Consider the following 23,597-nt stretch of genomic DNA (forward strand, 5'->3'; position numbering starts at 1 on the left):
CAGCTAGAAACTCAAATAGTGGAGAATGTTATTTTGGTTGCAAGAGTCGAGCTGTTAACCCACACTTAGTTGTAGCAGGCATGTGAGTCCCTAAAAAGAAACACTAGGGTAGTGGCTTATCTGAATAATTATGTGCACTCTGTGCTATATAATTGGAATGGTGAGGTACTTAAACCCATTTTTCTAGTTGTAAAGACAGCTAGTATTTTAGATGTGATGGTAAATTAAGGCTCTTTAAATGTCATATTTTAAGATAACATGAACTTTGAGAGGCTATATTCTTCCTAAATGTTTCCAGTTTTCAATACATAGAGTAATAGATATCATATCTGAATTAAAGTCCCTGGAGATTCACCTTATGCTTAAGTAGATTTGGTAGACTCTTCTGGATTTGGAAGTGGAGGGAAATAGCATTTGGTCTAGTTTTAACTAGGTTTGAAAGTAACACATTATGACTTCCAGGCTTGGTGACTACTGTGCTTTTTAATTGGGATAAACTGTAAATATTAAGGGGATTTCACAAAATGTTCATTTAACAGTTTTCCTAGTGATTTCCTTAAGGGATCATCTGCACTATCTTAAGACCTGAGAACATGGAAGTAAAGTTATGCTACTTGGTCATGCATATGTGTTTGTTATTTACTGAACTGCAGCAAGAATATGTATCTAATTGTCAGCAGTTTACTCTGGTTTGGCATTCATTCGTATGCTCCGCAAGCATTGCTGTGGGAGACTAGAGAGGGTTAACAGTTTCTAAGCATGCAGCAGACTGCCCTATTTTTTTTGGAGGACTTGCTTGCTTGCTGACCAGCTGAGAAAAAACTTCTTGGAAGAACTGTTCTTGTTGAGGATTCCTGTGTTCTGCACACTCTGTTTAAGTATTTCCCTTTTGCAGGGCTGAAGAACAGTTTACATTTACTTTGCTTAGAATCATAGAACCATAGAATAGTTGGGTTGGAAGGGCCCTTAATGATCATCTAGTCCAATCCCCCTGCCATGGGCAGGTACACCTTTCACTAGATCAGGTTGCTCAAAGCCCTGTCCAACCTGACCTTGAATCTTTCCAGAGATGGGGCACCTGCCACATCTCTGGGCAACCTGTTCCAGTGTTTCACCACCCTCATGGTAAAAAAAAAAAAAAAAAAAAAAAAAAAAAGTTCTTCCTTGTATCTAGTCTGAATCTACCCTCTTTTAGTTTAAAACCATTACCCCTTGTGGTATCTCTGCAGATCCTGCTAAAGAGTGTGTCCCCATCTTTCTCATAAGCCCCCTTTAGGTATTGCAAGGCCACAATAAGGTCTCCCCAGAGCCTTGTCTTCTCCAGTCTGAACAACCTCAATTCTGTCAATCTTTCCTCATAGGAGAGGTGTTCCATCCCTCTGATGATTTTTGTGGCCCTCCTCTGGACCTGTTCTGACAGGTCCACACCTGTCTTGTAGCGGGGGACACAGAGGTATACTCTGTGAACATACGCAGTATTCTGGGTAGGGTTTCATGAGAGCATAGTAGGGAGGGAGAAACACTTCACTTGATCTGCTCGCCAAGCTTCTTTTTATGCAGCCCAGGGTATGGTTGGCTTTCTGAGATGTAAGTGCACATTGCTGGCTCATGTCCAATTTTTTGCTCATCCTTGTCACCAAGGCCTTCTCTCCAAGGCTGCTCTCAATCCTTTCATCCACCAGACTACTGATACCAGGAATTGTACCAACCCAGGTGCAGGACTTTACACTTGGCCTTGTTGAACTTGTTGAAGTTAACATTTGCCTAGTCCTCAAATCTATCAAGGTCCCTCTGGATGAATTGCTCCCCTCAAGTGTATCAACTACACCACTGCTCTTGGGTGTCATGCAGAAGGTTGTAAGAGTGCAACTCAATGCCACTATGTCATTGATGAAGATACTAAGTAGTACTTCTCCTGATACAGACCCTTGAGGAACTCTACTCATTACTGGTTTCCACTTGGACATTGAGCCATTAACTGTAACTCTTTGGTTGTGCCCTCCAGCCAATTCCTTATACATCTAACAGCTGATCCATCAAACCCATCTCTCCTGCCTTAGTTGAAATATGTTTCTGTAGACATGTTTAGAGAGATCTGTTAGGTTACATGGTAAAGGTCATCTGCACACCCACACAGGAGCACAGAGCAACAATGCTGGATAATCATACCCTGCCTAATGAACGATTTTCAGGCCCATCGCAGGATTTATCAGCTTGTCAAAGGCCCACCTCCTCAAGCCTAGAGGAGCACAGGGGCACAGTGACAGGCAGGGAACCCAAATTAAGGACCTGAAGGAGGGCACAGCCCATCAGGTGTGTAACCTGACAAGGGCTGTCCCTGGGGAGCCATCAGTCCCATTGTCTAGACATGACACCCATACCCATGAGTCAGTGTGGGAGCATGTTTTGAACTGGGGGCTGGAGTTGTTACTGTCAGGAGTATGGAACATGTAGGGTGCAGGGTAAGAGCACTTTGGGATTACAAAGGACTTTGGTTGATTTGGAGAGAAGCCAAATTCAGGGGAATGGAGGCATTTAGGTGGTTTGGGGAGGAGCAAACACAGGAAAAGAGAGGGGCAAGGGGATTTAAAAGGCCAAGCATGTGTAACTACATGATTGGTCAGTACATGTGTCTAGCCATGCCCTGTATCTGATCAGTGCAGTCTGTCTTACCTTCTCTGTTAATTCCTAACTTCTTCCTGGAGGAGCTCCTCTCTGTGTGCATGTGTGTCTGTGAGGGCCCTGAGTGCCAGCAACTCTTAAGTCAGCCAAGGGTGCAAGCAACTGGAGAGGCTGGCATGAGTGGATTTGAGTGCCAGGAGTGGAAACTTGGGTCTGTGGGGCCCATATGTCGGTGGTGCCAGGAGCTGGATCAAGTGAGGTTCCGCGCGCTGCAGCTGGAGTGTGACTGCAGGTCAGAGGGGTAGTGTGCCTGACCACCAGCGGCTGCAGAGGCTGGAGTGAGTGAAACAAAGTGCCAGACAGTGGGGAAGGACCAGGGTCGAAGTCCATGTGTCCATAGTGCCAGCAATTAGAGTAAATGACTGAGCATTAAATGTGAAGAGCAAGCCAGGCTAGCCTGCATGTAGGTGAAGTGGCCAGGTGTGTGTGCCTCTCTAAGGGAGAGACCAGAGGAGAGGCTGGCTGTTGCAGTGACTAAGTGAGTCCGTAGTGTGATGCCATAGGTTCTGGGGAATGTGTAGCTCTGAGGGCAAGACCATGGGGACCTGGCTACTGCGAGAGCAGTGGGCTTGCAGCCATCTGGTGTCTGTGTGTTAGGGTGTGAGGCCATGGTGGGGCATGGAGGGGGGAACTACTGGGGGAGCAGGAGATTCCCAGTCAACTCTGTGTATGCCTGTGTGTTTGCATGTGTACTAGCAACCAGACACCAGTCTGTACCTGCAGCTGGAGTGGAGCATTGGCATCAAAGGCATGTATGTCCAGGTGACAGCAGTTGTCGAGACTGCAAGGGGACAGCTACTGGGCAGGCTGGGCGTCCGAGTCCAGCTGCTGGGGGACCCACCTTGCACGTATGAGTATGTATTCTCACTAATGGACCTCCGTTCTGCTCAGCCAGAGAAGGGAGCAGGGTGAGGCTGTTGGTGCCATTTGTGTTCATGTGCATGCTGTGTGTCTTGGTTGATCTGTTGTAACTGACTGTGGTGTGTATCTGTTGTATACATGTGCTCTGTGTGTGCACGCGCACCTGGTAGGAATCATAGAATCATTTAGGTTGGAAAGGACCTTTATGTTCAAGTCCAACCGTTAACCCAGGACTGCCAAGTCCACCACTAAACCGTGTCCCTAAGCACCACATCTACTTTTTTTTTTTTAAAAAACACCTCCAGGGATGGTGATTTCACCATGTCCCTGGGCAGCCTGTTCCAATGCCTGACCACCCTTTTGGTGAAGAAGTTTTTCCTATTATCGAATCTAAACCTCCCTTAGCATAACTTGAGGCTGTTTCCTCTTGTCCTATTGCTTGTTCCTTGGGAGAAGAGACCTATCCCACCTGTCTACAACCTCCTCAGTACTAGTTGTATCTGGGGGCTTGGAGCTGCGGAAGTATTGCCTCTTTTGGGCTGCCAGGTGCAGCCTGATTTTTCTTTGGTGCCGGCCTTTCACCTCCACAGTGTTCACCAGTGGAGAGCTTGATCATGACTCGAGTCTTCTCATAAATGCTTTTAAGTATGCTGGAAGGCAAGTGGCTGTCCTTACAGAAGTATTGTAATAGAGTATGGCACTCATTTCCATAAGTAATATTAGATGATTTAAAGTCCTTTTTTGGGACCAACTACATATTGGATTTTAGTAGTGCTTTCACCATGTAACTGTGAGACATGCTCAGAAGAGTGAAGAAAAAAAGTAGTGTACTTACTCTTGCAGGCCGTCTTTATTTTTTCTGAGCTGGTGAAAAATGAATACCTGAATTTCCACTGGAACTGGAGAAACCTGACCTGTCAGTTAGTTCTTATGTATGTGAATTACTGTGAATTACTCAGCACACCCATGAAGTGGGTACAGAACTAAAACGCAGTATTCCACTCAACAGAAGGTAAACTTAAAAGAGCAACAAAACCCCCTGAACAAATGCATCAGGAAGCGTGCAGCACTCTACATTCTGGGGGTAGTGCTGGTTTCACAGTAATGTCAAAATACTATGTATTGTTTCAAATTAACTGCATGCTGCGTTTGTGCTTAGTAGATCTTTGTTTTAAGAAGACAGAGACAACAAATGTGTAAAGGTTGTTTTAAACTTCTTTTTCTGTTTGGGGATGGGGAGGGGCTGCTTTTTCTGTGTTAGGATGGAGACCTGCTTTATTAAAGTTACGGCACTGGTGCCATCTGGTGGTGTTGATGCATTCCCAGAGGTGGAACAAACGGCTTGTGAGGAATTCCAGTGAGATGTGAGAAATTGCTGGCATGGTACTAACAAGAATACACGGATGTAGTTGGTGCCTTAACATATAATTATGCAGTTGAAGGAAGTCATAAAAGATGCACATGGGCTGGTAATAGCAAATTTAAATCTTGAACCATATTTCTTTTTGCTCAACAAAAAGGTTTTTTCTGGTATTTCTTTTATTAAATAGTGCTTTGCAAACATAACATGAAGAATTTTGACGTTTACAATATTTTAAAATGGAATTTGGAAGCAAAATTTTCTTTTTTTAATAGATTTATTGAACCTAGCACAACTTTCTCACTGTTAGTATGTTTGAAGTTGCTGTTCTCTTTTTACTTTTTTAAGTGGTTGAGACATTAAGTTTGAAAATAAAAATTCAACAAGGTAAACGTGACAACATTTGAAATAAACAGTTTTGATATCTGAAGCCAATGCTACCACAAGTATTCTTTATCCTTCCATCTTTTAAAAAAGGTGTCCTGCATCGTAAGTTGTTTACCTGAGGCAATACCCTCATCATTCTCTAGAATACTGTGTAGGCTATATTGACTTTGTTAGCAATGAAAGTAAGACTATGACTACTTCTCCAGTTTTCTTGAAATAAATTTCTGACTCATAAATGTCGTATTCTGTCATGGAAAGATCTGCAGAAGTGCAGGGTACTTTATATAAAGATGCTAGAGTTTTTAAATTCATTTGACTTAGCTGTAAGTCTTTTGATGTGTTGCAGGTCAGCATGGTGTTATTCTAAGTTACTGCTAAATACATTTCCTTGTGGAACAGAGGTCAGTCTGTTCAGCCATTAACAACTTCCAACTTGTCTCTTGCAATTGAGTACCGTAACAGGCTATTTTTCTGTTTTAATCCAGCTAGATGAAGAGGCATGAAGAATTCTGTGCTTGTATTTGTAATCTCTGACCTCATGACCATGCAACACTGCCTTCAGTTGCATCATGCTAAAAGTGTGAATTAAGACTTAACCTAATCAGGCATTAGTTCTCTAGTTCCATGATTATGTTCACTATGTCAGGAACCTTTTGTGGATCCTGTCTTGGTGGAATGAGGTGTTTGCAGGCCTGTTCAGCTGAGGTAGGTTGTGGAATTAGATGGAAACAGCTGCTAAAATAAAACATATTTAATAGTATTTAAGCAGTGAATATTGATATTTCAATTAATATTTAAACAGTTAATTTATCATTATTTATTGGACATCCTTGAGAATAATTGAGATTTTTTAAATGGGTTCCAGCAAAAGAGCATCACATGCAACTCTGCATTGCTTTCAGGTAATACTAATTTTTTTCTCTGAATGCAATCAAAGAAATTCACAGTGGAGTTGCTAAAGAGATTTTTATTTGCATTGTACCAAAGTTCTTGCCTAGTGCTATCATCAATATCTTGTATTATTGTATTTATAATTCCTTTAGCAATACAGCAAGGACTGTCATCTTTTCTACAGTTTAATTCAGTTTGTTGTAGACCTAGGTTTGTCTACTGGGTTTCATCTGCCTGCAGTCACTAACGAAAGTGTGTGAGGCTTATGCCTGGCAAAAACCAGGCCATCATAAGCATCAGATTTGTAAATTTTCTTTTCCACACTGTTCTGCATCTGAACAAAGTTCCACTGTTGTAATGTTTTGTTCTTAGAGCTGTGACTTTGATGACAACTGTCCTTGTGAATTGAGGTGTATCTGCTGCTTCTATTACTGTTGTTGTTCAGCTTTTAGTGCTGTATGACCATAGTACCTTGCAGTAAATACTCAGCAAAAATACTGGCATCTGCCATACGGAGCTTTTTTTCCCAGGCTCTCCACTCTGAGCACTATACTTCTGCTATTTGATGAAGTAATATTATTATGCTATATTTCAGCAAAAGAAAGATACATGTGCTTATCCTTTTAAAATAGAGCAAATTTGTAATTGTAAATCCTTGAGGCGTTGACTTAAGTTCTGGATTTGTACCTGGTAAGAGTAACTTCCTGTTTTGCTTTACAAAGCTAGATGGTACCAGTGAGAATTACAGTTTGATAATCGGTCAAGTTATTAAGAGCAGTCATAGCAGTTGAGCAGTCCCTTGAAGAAAATCCTTTTAGAATATTAGTTACTCGCGTCTGAATTGTCACTGTGCAGGATCAGGAGAGTGATCCACTTGTCTGGTCTTCGACAACTGTCTGGATATAAAAATGAACTGAATTTCCCTTTTTTTAAAAAAAATTAAAAAAAATTTTTAGCTTTTATAGTGCATCACTGTATTCCTGTAACCAGAACATGAAGAATATGGTTGGTGATTTAGGACCAACTTGGTTGTCAGCTTTTTCCTTCCAAGTTGAGTGCTCCTTTATGCTTCCAGCTGATCCCCTTGCCCTCTTCCAATAGCATTGAAGGAAAATGCATGATGATTTCTTTTGAAAGACTTTTGCTCAGAAGTTTATGTTGTGATGTGCTCTAAGAATGTTGATAAACCTCTGACTCATTCTCTTCAGAAGCAGTGTCATTGACTGCTCAGTTCAGATTTTGCTGCAGAAAGATCTTTTTTGGTGGTAAGTGCCTTCTGGACTTTCTCCTGTCCATATGAGGGACTTTCCATCTTCAGTGAGGACTTTTTTAATGGGTTCCAGCAAAAGAGCATCTCATGAATTGCTTTTGGTTGGTAGTAAGTTCTTCTTTGAATGCAGTCAAAGCAATTCACAGTGGAACTGCTAAGAGATTTTTATTTGCATTGTTCTGAAGTTCTCACCTAGTGCTATCATTAGTATCTTGTTGTATCATTGTATTTATAATTCCTTTAGCAATACAACAGTAAAATCAATAACTATAGGCTATGCTTTTGATATTTTTTTGTAATTTTTTTTGAGCAGGAAGATGGAAGTAGTAGTACTCTTCACCTGTCTCTAACATCTGAGTGTTTTGTGTGTGCCTCAATAAGAATTGCTGCCTTCTATCAAGCTAATCTATTCATGTAATATTATCTTCTGGCTAAAGCCAATGTGAAGATCTTTTTTTTTTAAAAAATAATATAATTTTAATTGGAAAAATATCCAGAGTTTCTAGAAATATGAATTACTTCCTTGAAAGTATTTTTTGAAACTTAAGATACAAAGAGCAGATTAACAGTAAATATAGCTTGAAAACTCAGAATAATACTTATTTGGCTGTGGATCTTCAATCCAAAAATCTTTTCTTTTCTTGCAGACTGATCAGTATCTAGTCCATAGGTTTTATGGTTCAAGGTTTCTGCTTATTTATTTGGTTATTTTTGTGTTATGTCACATATGTCATTTGTAAAGGCTATGAATTTCTTTTCATTTCACCATCACATGGTGACAGGACTACTGGGATTTTTGAGTAATTTTCCTTGCCTGTATGTGTCCTTTCATAGGAGACTGTATTATGTCTTTTTTTCTTTTTTCCTCCTCGAAGGATCTAATTCTTTTTCTTTCTTTTTCTTACTCAGAAGTGCCCCTGCCCCCACTGTTATCTCAAATTAATAGATATACTTAGATACTTCTAGGTGAATTTAGTTAGCTAAGTATTTCTTTGTGGCAGCTGGACTTTGAGGAATTTTGGATGTTAACTTTCAGAATATTTTTCTGTCTTTTCAGGTCTCTGGATGGCAGACTCTGAAAAGAAATGCTGTTTTAAGAGGTATGCCTCGTGTAGGCCTAATACTCTGGACTAGTGTGTATATAAATGATAAGGCCATACTTCTAAGGAGTCCCTCTGCTGATCCTCGCTGTCAGCTTGCATGAATGATAGTTTTCAGTGCTGAAATTGGTCTAAATCAGGCCTGTCTTATTGGTGACACAGTTTTATTAGAGAGATCTGTAATATACGGCTTTACCTTTTTGCTTGATCATCTTAACAGAAGACTGCCTTAGTGGGTGAAGTGTAGCGTGAACAAAACCAGTTGACTATCTGACATGTGCATATCCCTGCTGACATGTTCTGACTCTGTGTGTGGGGGTTTATTTGTTCTTTGTTTTTTAATTGGGAGTAGTAGTCCAGATGCCTTTGTAATTGTCTTCACATGCTTCCTGCTGGTGGTGGTATAAGACTTACCAGACAGTGACCGGCTGACATACCAACAGTGTGGTATAAAGTAATGTCAGTTGTAAACAAGATGAAGAAATACAAATCCTTGTGCAAGTCGCCTTTTTTGTGTATTATCTGGATGTCTGGAACATTTTGTGTGTGTTTGTGCTGGATTTTCATGTTTGCGCATTTAAGGGGACTGCCTCTTCTCTCTCCATTGATGATACGTTGTTTCTGAATAACTTGTTGCTTTACGGCTGTTAGGAAAGCAGTCTCTTCAAAATTACATTTGATAACTCTTCTATTATGTCTGCCATCCATTTCAGGAATCATAAGTGGTAGATTTTGAAAAAGCAGGCTTTGTTTGTCTTCTGAAGAGACAGATTGGTCTAACAGTCTTTTCAGGGCTCTTGTTGTTTTCATTTTTGTTTTGAACAGGACCTCTTAATTCTTTTTTAGGCACTCATGCTGGTTTTGCCTGGGATAGAGTTAATTTTCTTCTTAGGAGCTGGTGCAGTGCTGTGTTTTGGATTTGGTGTGAGAACAATATTAGTAACACATTGATTTTTATTTGTTGCTAGGTGATGTTTATGTTAAGTCAAGGACTTTTCAGCTTCTCAGGCCCTGCCAGCAAGAAGGTTGGAGGGCCACAAGAAGTTGGGGGGAGACACAGCCAGGACACCTGAGCTGAACTAGCCAAAGGGGTGTTTCATACCATAGAACATCATGCTGAGTATATAAATGGGATGGGGTGGTGGCCAGGGCCTGGCAATCCCTGCTCAAGGACTGGTTTGGCATTGATCAGCAGGTGATGAGCAATTGTATTGTGCATCACTTGGGTTTTTTTCCTTTCCCTTTTGGATTTTATTCCCCTCCCATTCTCTCTCCTTGCCATTGCAGTTGTTGGTATTTTATTTTATTTCCATTATTAATTTTTTCTTATCTCAACCCTTGAGTTTTACCTTTTTCCTGATCCTCCGCCCCATCCCTCTGAGCAGGGGGCAGTGAGTGAGCGGCTGCATGGTACTTAGTTGCTGTCCGGGGTTAAACTACAACAGCACTTCTGAAGGTTTCCTGTACAGTGCTGATTTGTTTTGTTCTGATTAAAAAATAATTCCCAATGTAGTAGTACTAACAACTTGAGTCAAAAGTGGCTCCTCGTGCTATTGGCTGAGATTTTGGTGTTGCAGGTTTTTATGCTGTGTTTACAAAGCTCCTGAATAAAATGATGCTAAGAGTAAGGGAAGATACTGATACTTCCAATGCATCTGTGGACAGAAATCAAGAAGATGGTGTTGCACTATTCTTGGAGGTGCACACTTGTAGGATAAGAGGCATTTCAGACAAATTGCAACACAGGACATTCCTATGAGAAAGTCAGAGCACTTTTTGCCAGTGAGGGTGGTCAGGGCCTGGAACAGGTTGCCTAGAGGGGCTGTGGAATCTCCATTCTTCAAGGTTTTCTAAAGGCAGCAGTGATAGGCCAACAGCGACTCAGTTTAAGTGGACGTACTTTACGTGCACGGATGGATTAGAGCAGTCTGGAGGTTACTTTCAATCTACGTTATCCTATGAATCTATGTAGCCTGCTGCAGGTTCACTTTTTTTGCATTATACATTTCCTGTAAAAACAGGTGAGGTGCAGGTCAGAGTGTTTTGCTTTGGCTTTCTTTAAAAAGAAGCATCTGTAGCTGAGAAGCGTTTTGTGATTATAGAACCAAGGAGTTAGAGTAACTTATCCCTATCCCAGCAGCATGGTTTTGAGAGGGAGGATCATGCTTTGCCTGTAGCTTTCACTTGTTGTCTAGATAAAGGGTGAGAAACTTTTTAGATTTTTTTTATCCCTGTTCAGTCAGTGGATTGAGAGTCTCAGAAAGTTACCTATAGTTCTTTCAGTTTATTGGAGATTGCTTGCTGTAGCAGGTAACTGCATAGAACAACTAATCATAGAATCCTTTATATTGGAAAAGACCTTTAAGATCATCAGGTCCAACCATTAACCCAGGACTACTGAGTCCACCCCTAAACTACGTCCCTAAGCACCGCATCTATGCATTTTTTAAATACCTCTAGGGACGGGGATTCCAATGTGTCCTTTTGGCAGCCTGTTCCAGTGATTGACCACCCTTTCCATGAAGAAATTTTTCATAATATCCAATCTAAACCTCGCCTGGTTCAACTTGAGGCCATTTCCTCTTGTCTTGTCACTTGTTATCTGGGAGAAGAGACTGACCCCCACCTGCCTACAGCCTCCTCTCAGGTAGTTGTAGAGAGCAATAAGGTGTGTGTCCCCACACCCAAGCCTCCTTTTCTCCAGAATGAACAAACCCAGTTCCCTCAGCCGCTCCTCAAAAGACTTGTGCTTCAGACCCTTCACCAGCTTCGTTGCCCTTCTCAGGACATACTCCAGCACCTCTACATCCCTCTTGAAGTGAGGAGCCCAGAACTGACCACAGTATTTGAGGTGCAGCCTCACCAGTGCCAAGTACAGGACAATCATTTCACGTGTCCTGCTGGCTACAGTGGTTCAGATACAGGCCAGGATGCTCTTGGCCTTCTTGGCCACCTGGGCACACTGTTGGCTCATGCTCAGCCAGCTGTCAACCAGCACCCCCAGGTCCTTTTCTGCCAGATGACTTCCCAGCCACACTTCCCCAAACCTGTAGTGTTGTGTTGGGTTTTTGTGACCCAAATGCAGGACCCAGCACCTCTCTTTGTTGAACCTCATACAGTTGGCCTTGGCTCATTGGTCCAGCCTGTCCGTGACTGGTGATCCCTCTGCAGACCTTCCTACTCTCAAGCAGATCAACACTCCCACCCAACTTGTGTTGTCTGCACATTTATTGAGAGTGCACTCGATCCCCTCGTACAGGTGACTAATGAAGATATCAAACAGGACTGGCCCCAGTACTGAACCCTGGGGAACACCACTTGTGCCGACTGCCTACTGGAAGTAACTACCACCCTTCGGGCTTAGCCAAAAGCCAGTTTTTTACCCAGTATAGAGTACATCTGTCGAAGCCATGAGCAGCCAGTTTTTCCATGAGAATGTTGTGGGAGACCCTGTCAAAGCTTTACTATGGAACCACTGTGTCCTACAGATTTGCCTTGCTTGACTTTTGACATTCTAAAAACTAGATTAAGGTATGATGTTTCTGTTACTTGCTGACTGCCATAGAGGTATGATGGGAGACTAAGGTTTGAAGTGTTCAACTGTGAAAAAGGGGCATTACAGCATCAGAAAATGATGTTGTAAATGTTCAGTTCAGATTCTGGTCTGTCCTCTGAAGTTGCCTGCTTCTGGATAGGATGATAATTTTCTTTGTGACTTCTGCTTCTGAACTTGGCTGCGATCTTTTCAAAGATTCAGGAGCTCTTGAGCATGCATCTTCTGTGCAGTAACCGATGGGTCACAATACAAAATAAGTTCAAATAGTCTCATCTTATTGTAGAATTCTGCCTTTCATACTAACTCCTGTACAGTCTAGTGAGTATATAAAGTCTCTGTAACAAAGAAGTCTCAATTTGGAGGTAAGTTGGTGGGTTTTTTTTTAGTTTGGTTTATTTATTTATTTTTAAAATTTTATGCCTAGGTGGTGCTTTGGAAAAGTAATTTTATCATTATTAAATTATTATTTATTATTATTATTATTACTTCAAGCTGGTGTGTGTGACTTTAACCTCAACTTGTCTCTGCCAGTTTTCTTTCTCAAGCAACCAATTTTAGATTTTGAGCTCATGCTGACTTCATTGAGTTGATACCCATGTAATTATGACTGGGTAATAGTTGCCTGAAGGAAGAGTGCCTTGAGAGCAGTCAAAATAGTAAGAAATTCAGCTTATCTAGTGCATGTGTAGGTGAAGGTAGTGTAATAGTGTGGGACGTTCACAGGATCATAGGATAATCCAGGTTGGAAAAGACATCAGGAGATAATGTAATCCAGCTGCTCAAAGCGGAGTAAACTGTGAGGTCAGACCAGGTTGCTCAGTGCTTTATCCAGTTTGAACATTTCCATGCTCTAAAGCTGTGAGCTTACTTGGCGATGTATATTTGGAGATGGCTTTGGACTTCTGTTGTTTTTCTTCTTCAAGTTAGATTACATGTTTTGGAAGTTTCTGAATTCACTTTTAGCTTTCTTTTTAACGTGTCATGTTTGAGAGAGATGGGAAGATGATATTTGTGGAAGATACCACCTGGAGTTCAGATCTGGAAAAAGCTCATTCCCTTTTTCAAAGGAAGGTATTAAAGGGAAACCTGGATTTACCTAGAAAATAGAAAAATAGTTTGGTTAAAGCAAGCTGGCTAATCTTAATGTTTCTTAGTCAAACTTCATGTTTTGGGCATTCTGTAGTTTTGCTGTTTAGTTCCAGTTTGTATGCAATTTTTAACATGGATTAATTGTATGTACGGGAAGTGCCAGCAGTCTAAGCAGAAGTATGTCACTTCATTCAGAATTGTTCAGAGAAATCCAGCAGCTGGTAAACATGCTTTTCCTCCTTTATTGATGACGCTGTATGTTAATACGCTAAAGGTACTCTGAGAGTAAAAACAGGTACTGAGGCTTCTGAAGGATGCTGAGATTTTATTGATAGATGTCATCTTGCTTTTATAGGAGCCCAGCAATTAAAAAACATTAGCTAGGTTTTCAGTTGCTTTGTTGATAAACTCAAATAGTATTTCAACTGAAATTTGCAAGCTGATTAGAGTGATGTAAAATCCTAAATTTTTAGTAAATTAAATTTTTAATTCATTACTGTTGTTCCTACTCATAATGTTGAAGTAATAGGTAGTCTTTATAATATTAAGGTGGAGCTAAGATGACATAGAAATAGGGCTTGGGGCTTTATTTATGATATGCTTGTCAGCATTAATGTCTTGGAAATTTTTGTATCTTCTGTTTGCTTCTAATCTTCAGATCTAATCCATGGGGTTTTTTTCCCCTGCAGCAGTGTACTTTACATATATACGGTTACTTGAAAAATTATGTTTTTCTTGAAAACTTTTACTTGAAAAATTATCATGGGTTGATAAGAAATTGGCTGTCTTATAGGATGAAAATCACTTTTAACTTTTGTTTGGCAGTGGACTGTAGGAACATGGGAATGTTGGGACTCCTTCCCAAGAACAGATGAGTGGTTTGAATAGGCTAATACCCCTATTCCTTGTAGCCAGGAATGTGGAACTAAGTATTGTGAGAGGTAGCTTAGCTTCATATTTTGTAGTATGACTGTGCATCCTTTTCAAAGACATTAATAATAAAAAAAAGTAGTTGATGGTGAAATTTGCAGTTACGTTATTTACTTTCCTCTGAAGTGATACAGAACAGACAGGTGGTGAATGTGGAATTATTTTGTATTTTTGATTTGATGCTGTTAGTAATTTATTTAATTTCTTCTGAGGCTGTAACATTAGTCCTATTGCTTCTTTATCTACGTCAGTAGTTTTGCTAAACTTTTTTGTTTTCCTCTTTGTTTCCTCTTCACTCTGGGAAGCAATTCAAGCTGTTCAGTCTGAGTCTTTAATTATGTTGTCATGTTGGTAACAGCCATTTTGTTGCTGGCTTCTCCCTTTCTAAACAGATATGAACTGGTCTGACTTTTTGTTCTTTTTTAATAAGGCTTCTTATTATTACTGTTAAACTGTTTTGAAAAATAAGAGGCATTACAGTTTTATTCTTTTTCTTGAGACTAGAGGACACAGGTCTCAACTGCACAAAATGCAGGCTAAAGTGGAGTCTTGACACTGGCAGTTTGCTTACAGACCTTAAAAGTTGCATTGTATATCGGAGGTTCCAAGCTGTATTGAAGCTACCCTGCCTGGACCTCTGCATATGCAGAGGAGATATCATTCTCTTGTTTTAGCAGCTTTAAGATAACAGTATGGACCAGGTCTTCTGGAGATACATGTTACTGTGTCTCGTTTTGAAACTGAGATTTCTACTGCCCAGGAGAAACCTGTTGCCATTCTGCTGCTTCTTCCAGTTGTTCCCAGTTTCTGTTCTTCGAACATCTAATGAGAGGGGTTTTGTGTCATTCTTGAAAGGTGTATAACATTTTCGTAAGGTTGATTTGACAAGCTTGATCTAGATATTTTGGAAGACATATATTTGCCGTTGCCAGAAAGCATGTGATTTTGTTTCCCATTCAGTCAGTGAAGTGTGTATTATCTTTGCTATCCTCCTCTTCTGGCACAATGGGCATTATTAACATTTTGAAGTATTTTCACCTTGTTCATTGTATGGTTCATTCATTGTTGTCATAATATTATACCTCATCTGAACGGTTTTTTAATTGTTGCAGGGTGTTGGTTTTTTTCTAGTGGCAATCCTTGTCTCTGCTGTAGTGGGGGAAAACTGTCATACTTTTTCTAGAAAATAATTTCTTTGCTTCGGTTTTCACCATAATATCTTTGGCTCTGCTGCCTTATTAGTGCTTGGATTCAGTCTGTAGTGATCCTGAACACCTTTTTCTGAATTACTGCCTAGGCAGGTAACTACAGTTGTATTGATAGTGCCTTTTAAAGTACCCTTGTAGCTTAATTTCTCTTTTGCCTATCATGAATGTTTTCCGGTGTGCTGACTTTCTATTTAACTTGTGGTTTTAAGCCATCTCCTGAACTCTTTTCAAAGAGTGATGTTGAATAGCTCTTCCCCAGTGCTATAGATATGTACTTCATGCAGTAGATTGTTTAACTGGAGACCTCATGCACTAACATTTGAAGGTTTTAATATGTGGCTGGTTTTCAATTGGTTAGAAATAAAAGTATCAAACACAATTTAGAAAAGTAATTCAGTTTTCTAGTGGAGGTTCTGACCTATCTTGTGTACTGCAAAACCAAGTTGAGCTTTCATTCTTCCATAATGGCTAGTCTCTAGCTTAATTATAAAATCTCAAATACCATAAAGTAAGTTTGATATTTTTTTTGAAGTGACTTATCTGTGAAGTCTTAACTGGAAGTCTTCCTAGTCATTTTTGTATAGGACAGTGCAGATTTTAGTGGGTGGGTGTCGGATGTGCTTTTCCATAGGTTATAATGAAGTATAAAGTACTTTTTCAGTGCTGTTATGGTTCAGATTAGTGTGAAAGTTTGCCTTTTGATGGTTCTTTTTCTTAGCATCACTTCATTAAACATAGAAAAAGAATATGACAAATGAAATTAAAATCAGACAACCTTGTTAGAGTATTTCTGTGAAATTTGAGGAACAAGTGCCACCATTCAAATTCTGAAATGTATTCCAATCTAAGTTAGATGAAAACTAGTATTTGTGAGCCAGGGACAGTAAAGTCACTTCAATGGAAAACAGTGTAATTCAGTGACTTCTGCTGTGCAGGAACAAAATGTAATAGGTTTTAAGGCAGTTTAGCCTGCTCTGTTAATTAACTCAAATGCTGTCAACTTACAGCAACAGCACAATTTTATTTTTGATATATTTTAAAAAATAAAATATAGCTATATCTAGAAGGTAACAGTTTGATTGTTAAGGCATGGGCTCTGTGTGGTGATTTCTGTAAAAGCAATTGGGGTTGCTGCAAAAAAGTTAAATGAGCTGTTTCACTTTTCATTTCTGAATTTTCTTCCTTTTAATGATGGTTATGCCATCCCTTGCTCTGAAGAGAGAAAAACTTTCTAGTTCAAGTTTTAGTATAACAAACTTAAGCTCTGCCAATTAGACTATTTTAGTTTGTAATGTGTTCTTTAATTAACTTGAGTTTAAGTAAAGTGGGATTCCAGGATGTTTCTTTTTCAGCTCCATTGTTGAGACACAGCTTCAAAATTATGCTTCAACCATACTGGCACAAAGCAAACACAAATGTGGTCAAACCTACTGTGCCAAATCAGACTTGGTTATTTCGACTTTTCAGTTATCAAGTGCTTTCATTTATCAAATTGCTTTGAGAACTTTTCTTTCTCCAAATTTTTGTGAATTTTCCCCTGTTACTGCACTGAATGTGGTGGCTTAGATCAATAGAATAGTAGGGTTTCAACTTGAATCCAAGTCCCTTAGTTGGTAAAGGAACTTCCTAATAGCATGCTGGAAAGACTGTTTTCTATGCTATTAAAATTTTGACTTGCAAAATAGTGTGGGTTTTACATAGTTTCACTTCCGTTAAGTCATTTAAAAGTTAATGCTATCATTTTGCGTGTATGCATGCACATGCATATGCAGTATATAGAGCCTAAAGCTGTATAGAAATATCTTTAGGGTTAATTCTAATTAATCATTTATTCCCAGATGACTTTTACCTGATTACTACAGCTGTGTTATTTTATAATATGTCTTTTCTGCAGACACCAAAGATGCTAACGAGAAAGATTAAGCTTTGGGACATTAATGCCCATATAACCTGTCGTCTGTGCAATGGATACCTGATTGATGCTACTACTGTAACAGAATGCTTACATACTTGTAAGTAGAAGTTTAATTAAGTTAAAGAAACTTTTTTTAACTTGATGTGCAACATATTTTAATAGGTTTTAGTTGAAATAAAAACATCTATTGTGCATCAGCCAAAATAATGTGTGCTTTACTACACAATGTTTGTTTTTTTTAACAGATTATTTGCTTTTTTAGCAAAGCAAAGGTAGAGAACATTAAAGCTGTACTGCACAAACTTGAAGCCATATACAATTACTGATAATGTATGCATTCAAGCATGCACTCTGTCGGAGTGTGGAATGCCTAGTTCTCTCTTCCGTTTTAGTTGACATAGCATATGTTTCTCTACCTGGAGCTTTCCACATGTCTCTTGCTCTCTCCTGTTCCTCTGCAGAAAGCAGCCCTAGTTTATCGATAAAGAATAAGTATATTGTATTGTACCCCAGAAATAAGTATTTGTTCCAAAATACTGTGATGAGGTAGTTGTTTGTTGTTATGTTTCTTTATGAATTTCTAGTTTCACATCAGTGAAGTACGCCCTAGTATCTTGCAAAGCTTTGGTCATCAAGAAAACTGGATATGTAAGTCCATCATCTTTGTTGTTGACATCATGGGATATAGGAGTGCTGGGGTTTGCAATATTCTGATGGAAACTTTACATATTAGCACAGTTCCAACTAAAGATCTGGAAAGCTTCCTTCTGAGGAGAAGCACCCTTATAGTGCAGAGTGGTAACTCCAAAACTATTTTCTGTCTTGGATCTGTTCCAATCCTCAGTTTCCTTTGCCAAGGTAGGTATCAGCTGAGGAATTAACCCTTCAGTTCAGAAGGCCTGCTGTAGTGACTTTAAATATCCTCTGTAGCAGCCACATTGATGGCTTTTACGCCTTATCTTACAGGGTTTTGCCAAAAGTATTTTTTCTGTGTCTTCAGAATCCCTGCAGTTTACCAGTTCATCCTTGCCACCCAGCAGCTTCCATTTCTCCAGTTTTGTCTGTTCAGAGCTTGGAATATCACTTGTTTGGTTTATACAGACCTCTGTTAATCTATGAAATAGTATTTGCCATGCAACTTCAAACATCCCATGTTTTAAAATGCTTCTGTCACAGTATTTTATTCTTATTCTGATAAAGCTAGTATGTTGTTTGAATAGCTTAATGAGTCATAGTTCTAAACTTTCTTGGAGGGAAATTATTTGGTGGCAGTGTCTTCATCTCCACAAAATGAAAGTTTTAGCATACTTATTCTTCACCTAAAATATCTTACAAAGGGGAAATACAATGCTCATGATTTGTCAGATACTAAGTTTTCCATTGTATTTAAGTTAAAAGTTCTATTCATCAGCTTTAATGACTTTGTTGTTCTTGTCATACTTTCCATGTCATTTTGGTTATTCTCATGTCCCTTCTGTGTCTGTTTTGCATCTAAATTTCCATAGTGTTCTTTTTGAAGTGCAGGGATCCTTAAGCTAGACTTCTACTTAGCTTTGCCCCACAATTCTTTACTGCTGTGATTAACAACATAATATACAAAGGCAGTATTATAACAAGTTGGCATGGCTGACATAGAGCTGGCACGTCATTTTTCTTTTTTCTTAAAAAAAACCCAGAACAACCCCTCAACCGACATAATCTACACCATTTCTTAAATTTGCTTATAGTGAAAATTTTTAGATTAATCCACAGTGCTACAGTGCTTGCTTCAAAAGCCATGGAATGCTCCTTGCTAGCTTCTGCTTCCTTTGGGTTTCTTTTCTTCTTCCATTGTGGCATGTCCCTCCTTTATTTTGGCTGTTTATCTTTCATAATACTACTTCCATGTGTGTCCTGTAGAATTGCAGTTTCTGAGAAGAGCCACACAGCCCTCTCTTTTTTAAAAAACTTTATACATGTTGACATTGTTTGTATTACGTACATTATTGGTAATAATAGTCATTTCTGGAAAAACATTCTTGCAAAATGTATCCTGAAATTGCCCTGTCTGTTGAGATTGTGAATTTTCTGCTGAATTACACTACCTTGAAATGTTCTGTTTCTACTCAGAACTGCACAGTTGTCTTACCTTTGTCATTACTTTTTTTCTAATTTCCTGCCCTTCAGTTGTTCAGAGACTCTTCACTTTAGTAGTAAATACAGATCATGAGTCCTTTGAGAATAATTTGGAGGACCAGGGTCAGCCCTTTGGAGGGACGTGGCCAACTTCTTTTGTAACAGAATTCAGGGGAAACCAAGCTTTTTTGCTCCCTTTCTTACTTGTTTCTCTGCTATAGCTTTAGTTTGTTGGTGACAGGCAGGCCTATAAGTCAGTAGATAAAAGCTGCATTAGTAGTATCTCAGTTTACATCTGTTTACTGATGAGAATTCTAGGTTAGCAGATATATGCAAGTCTTGTTAAACTTACACATTTGTAGTAGGAGTTTCATTACTGTTCATGTGTAAAAGCTGTCCTTGTGTGTTATGAAAGGTATTGTTTTGTGAATTCATGAGGACAATGAAAGACCAACCATATTTCTTGAACTAGAAACAGAAATTTTAAAAGTCAACAGGAATGAAATTAAAAAAAAAAAAAAGTGGGGATTAACTTTGTTCCTTTTCTAATGAAAGTTCTTTAATAAGTTTAAGTGTAATGTAAAAGTAATCAGAAAATGCACAGCTCAGTTTAGGCCTACAATCAGTGCCCGATTGTTTGAATAAATGGAGGTTAGAGACTTTGGAAATCACAGGTAATGGAAAAACTGTAGCAATACTATTTTTTCAGAACCTAGAACAGTTCCTATGTTGGCTGGCCCATACTTCTAGGACTTGTGGTTTCAGGAGATTTTAATGCCTGAAAATTCACAGGCCTTGTGAATAAAGAACCAATCTAGAAGGCTTCAGCACCCTCCATAAGCTATCTAGTTGCATTTATTTGGATGCTGTGCTTAAACAAATAAACATTCCAGAACCTGAGCTGTCTTGTGACAAGTTCAGTTTAGACGGAGTTAACGTTTACCCAGTCCAAACTGGAAGATGTACCCAAATGGGCTGTTGTTTTAAAAGATATCATGGAATGGTTTGCGTTGGAAGGGACCTTTAAAGGTCATCTAGTCCAACACCCCTACAATGAGCAGGGATATCTTCAACTAGATATGTTGGTTGCTCAGAGCCCTGTCCAACCTGACCCTGAATCTTTCCAGAGATGGGGCACCTACCACATCTCTGGGCAACCTGTTCCAGTGTTTCACCACCCTCATGGTAAAAAAAATAATTCTCCCTTATATCTAGTCTGAATCTACCCTCTTTTAGTTTAAAACCATTACCCCTTGTGGTATCTCTGCAGACCCTGCTGAAGAGTGTGTCCCCATCTTTCTCATAAGCCCCCTTTAAGTATTGCAAGGCCACAATAAGGTCTCCCCAGAGCCTTGTCTTCTCTAAGCTAAACGACCCCAATTCTGTCAGCTTTTCCTCATAGGAGAGGTGTTCCATCCCTCTGATCATTTTAGTGGGCCGCCTCTGGACCTGCTCCAACAAGTCCATGTACTTCTTGTGCTGAAGACTCTAAAGCTTGATGCAATATGCAGGGTGGGGTCTCGTGAGAGCAGAATGGGGAGGAAGAATCACCTGCCTCATCCTGCTGGCCATGTTTTGTTTGATGCAGCCTAAGATTTGGTTGGCTTTCTGGCCTGCGAGCACATGCTGCTGGCTCATGTCCAGTTTTTCATCCACAAGTACCCCCAGGTCATTCCCTTCAGGGCTGCTCTTAATCCCTTCATCCACCAGCCTGTATTGATACTGAGAGTTGCCTCAACCCAGGTGCAGGACATTGCACTTGGCCTTGTTGAACGCCGTGAGGTTCACATGGGCACACTTCTTGAGCTTGTCCAGGTCCCTGAGTGGCATTCTGTCCCTTAAGCGTGTCACCTGCACACTTGGTGTTGTCTGCAGACTTGCTGAGGGTGCACTTGTTCCTCTGTCTATGCCATTGATGAAGATAGTAGACAGTACTGTCCCTGATCTCCATCTGGACATTGAGCTGTTAATCACTGCTCTCTGGAGGCAACCATCCAGCCAATACCTTATCCACTGTATCGTCCATCCATGAAATCGGTATCTCTCCAACTGAGAGGAAATGTTGTGGGAAACATTGTCTGCTTACGTAGTCATACACAGCCATCATAGAAGGCCAGTAGGTTGGTCAGACAGGACTTACCCTTGGCAAAGCGATGCTGACTGTCTCAGATCACCTCCCTGTCCTCCATGTGCCTTAGCATAGCTTCTAGGAGGCTCTGTTCCATGATCTTCCCAGGCACAGCAGTAAGGCTGACAGGTCAGTAAGTCCCCAGGATCCTGCCTTTCTACCCGTCATAAAAATGAGTGCAGTGTTTCCCTTTTTCCAGTCATCAGGGATTTCACATGGCTGTCATGGCCATCATGGAGAGTGACTTGGCAACGATACCCACCAATTCCCTCAGGACTCTGGGATGCGTCTCGTCAGATCGCACAGACTCAGTATGTGCAGGTTCCTCGTGTGGTCATGAAATTTGTCTTCTTTTACAGTGGGAGGGACCTGTACTCCCCCAGTCCCTGCCTTGAGGTCCATCCACTAGAGAGGTGTGGGAAGAAAGGTTGCCAGTGAAGAGTGAGGCAAAAAAGTTGTTGAGTACCTCAGCCTTCTCCCAGTCCATTGTTACCAATTTGCCAGTTGTGTTCACTGGGGGGGTACACTTCTCTGACCTTACTTTTCTGGCGGACATACCTATAGAAGCCCTTATTGTTCTTTGCATCCCTTACCAAGTTGAGCTCCAGCTGTGCCATGGGCTTCCTGACCCCATCCCTACACAGCTGAACCACACCCCACTCTTCCCAAAATACCTGTCCCTGCTTCCACTGTCAGGTCCTGCTTTCACTGACTTGATAAGACTGGGATTTGGCTTCACTTTTGTGAATGGATCTGCTGCTCAGACGCTCCACTGAAAGACTGCTGTGCAACATCTGTGCTTAGTGTGCAAAGCTATGAGGTGGAGGTCTAACCTCTGCCAACATCAGTACTATCATCCTAACTCTGTAAATAGAATGCAGAATGCAAACTTACTATGCTTTGTTCACTGCTGTGTAAGGTTGTTTTTGTATTAACAAGTGCTTATTTAACTGTGCTGTCATCTTGTCTGAGAGGTAGATGGCACTATAGTTACAGAAATTCTTTCATTTTAGGTGATAAGAAAGTGCGTTAATACCAAGATTGCATGAACTACTGATGTTAAAGGAAAAGCTATTTCCCTCCTGCCAGCTTTTTTCTTTTCCCTTACATTTTTGAGTTGTAACTTCAAGTGAGTCAGGATATCATATAGCAGTGTGTATTATGAGTACTGTTTCTGGAGAAACAGGGTAGGGAGGTATAAAGAGTTTACTTTAAATGAGATGTGGATGATTGTGTCTATGCATATGGAAACAGTTCCAAAAGATGCAGCTTTATAATGAGCACTGCTTTAACAACTTCTGCCAGGACATTTTACAAATACTGAAGGTCAGTGCCCATGTAATTTTTTTTTCTCCAGTGGAAGTTTAACTGTAGTGTACTCGTATGACAGTTAAAATAGCACCTGGGTATCCACTTTTTGAAAATTTTCTGTTCTTTTTTGAAACTTACCCAACTTTGGAATAATTTTTATCTGTTGGGTTCGTTGCCACTGTACACTTTACTTCTGTTTGTGGCCACAGATAAAGCAAATAGGCTTAGTATCTTAATGGCGTACAGTTCCTGTAACATTTGTGCAAGCTGAATGGTGCAAGCACTATGATATTGACTGGCTAGAAACTGCCATTCTAGGGAAATTCTGGAGTGGGATTGTGTGTTATATACTTCCTTAGGAAGAATCTGGCTAGGTACATATGCCTTAATTCTAGTGTATCACATCCCTCTATCAAGAACGTTAATGAAAGATATTGGAAACAGTGTTCTGCATGTTAGACATGACTTTTGTGTAAATTTAACTAAGGTGCGTATCTGTGACTGTATAAAACCAAGCTCTTTTTTTCATTATGCTGCTTTTATTTCTTTTCTTAATCATGAATGTCCTTTTTATCAGTCTGTAGAAGCTGCCTAGTGAAATATTTGGAGGAAAACAACACCTGTCCCACCTGCAGAATTGTTATACATCAGAGCCACCCATTACAGTATATTGGGTAAGTATGAAAGCAGAAGTGAACTAGCTTCACTCTAGACTGTTCCAGCCTCTATAATATAGCACAGCTTTTTCCTGCATTTTCTTACTTGCTTATCAGCACTTTAAACGTTTAAAAGGA

General features: G+C 40.0%; 1 protein-coding gene across 8 annotated transcripts in view; it reads left to right on the forward strand.

The window, feature by feature from the left end:
* Window positions 1-23,597, forward strand: part of PCGF3 (polycomb group ring finger 3) — a 62,379-nt gene that overhangs the window by 25,677 nt on the left and 13,105 nt on the right. For 4 of the 8 annotated variants that reach the window (XM_080372739.1, XM_080372738.1, XM_080372736.1 and 1 more), the window contains 3 exons: window positions 8,509-8,551; window positions 17,229-17,346; window positions 23,381-23,477. In XM_080372739.1, the coding sequence (XP_080228865.1) occupies window positions 17,238-17,346; window positions 23,381-23,477 (206 nt within the window). In that variant the 5' untranslated portion in view covers window positions 8,509-8,551; window positions 17,229-17,237. The remainder of the gene's footprint in view (window positions 1-8,508; window positions 8,552-17,228; window positions 17,347-23,380; window positions 23,478-23,597) is intronic. The other 4 variants (XM_080372734.1, XM_080372741.1, XM_080372737.1 and 1 more) reach the window with 1 other exon arrangement.

Source organism: Falco punctatus (assembly GCF_963210335.1).
Source record: "Falco punctatus genome assembly, chromosome: Z".
In the NCBI taxonomy this organism is placed as follows: domain Eukaryota; kingdom Metazoa; phylum Chordata; class Aves; order Falconiformes; family Falconidae; genus Falco; species Falco punctatus.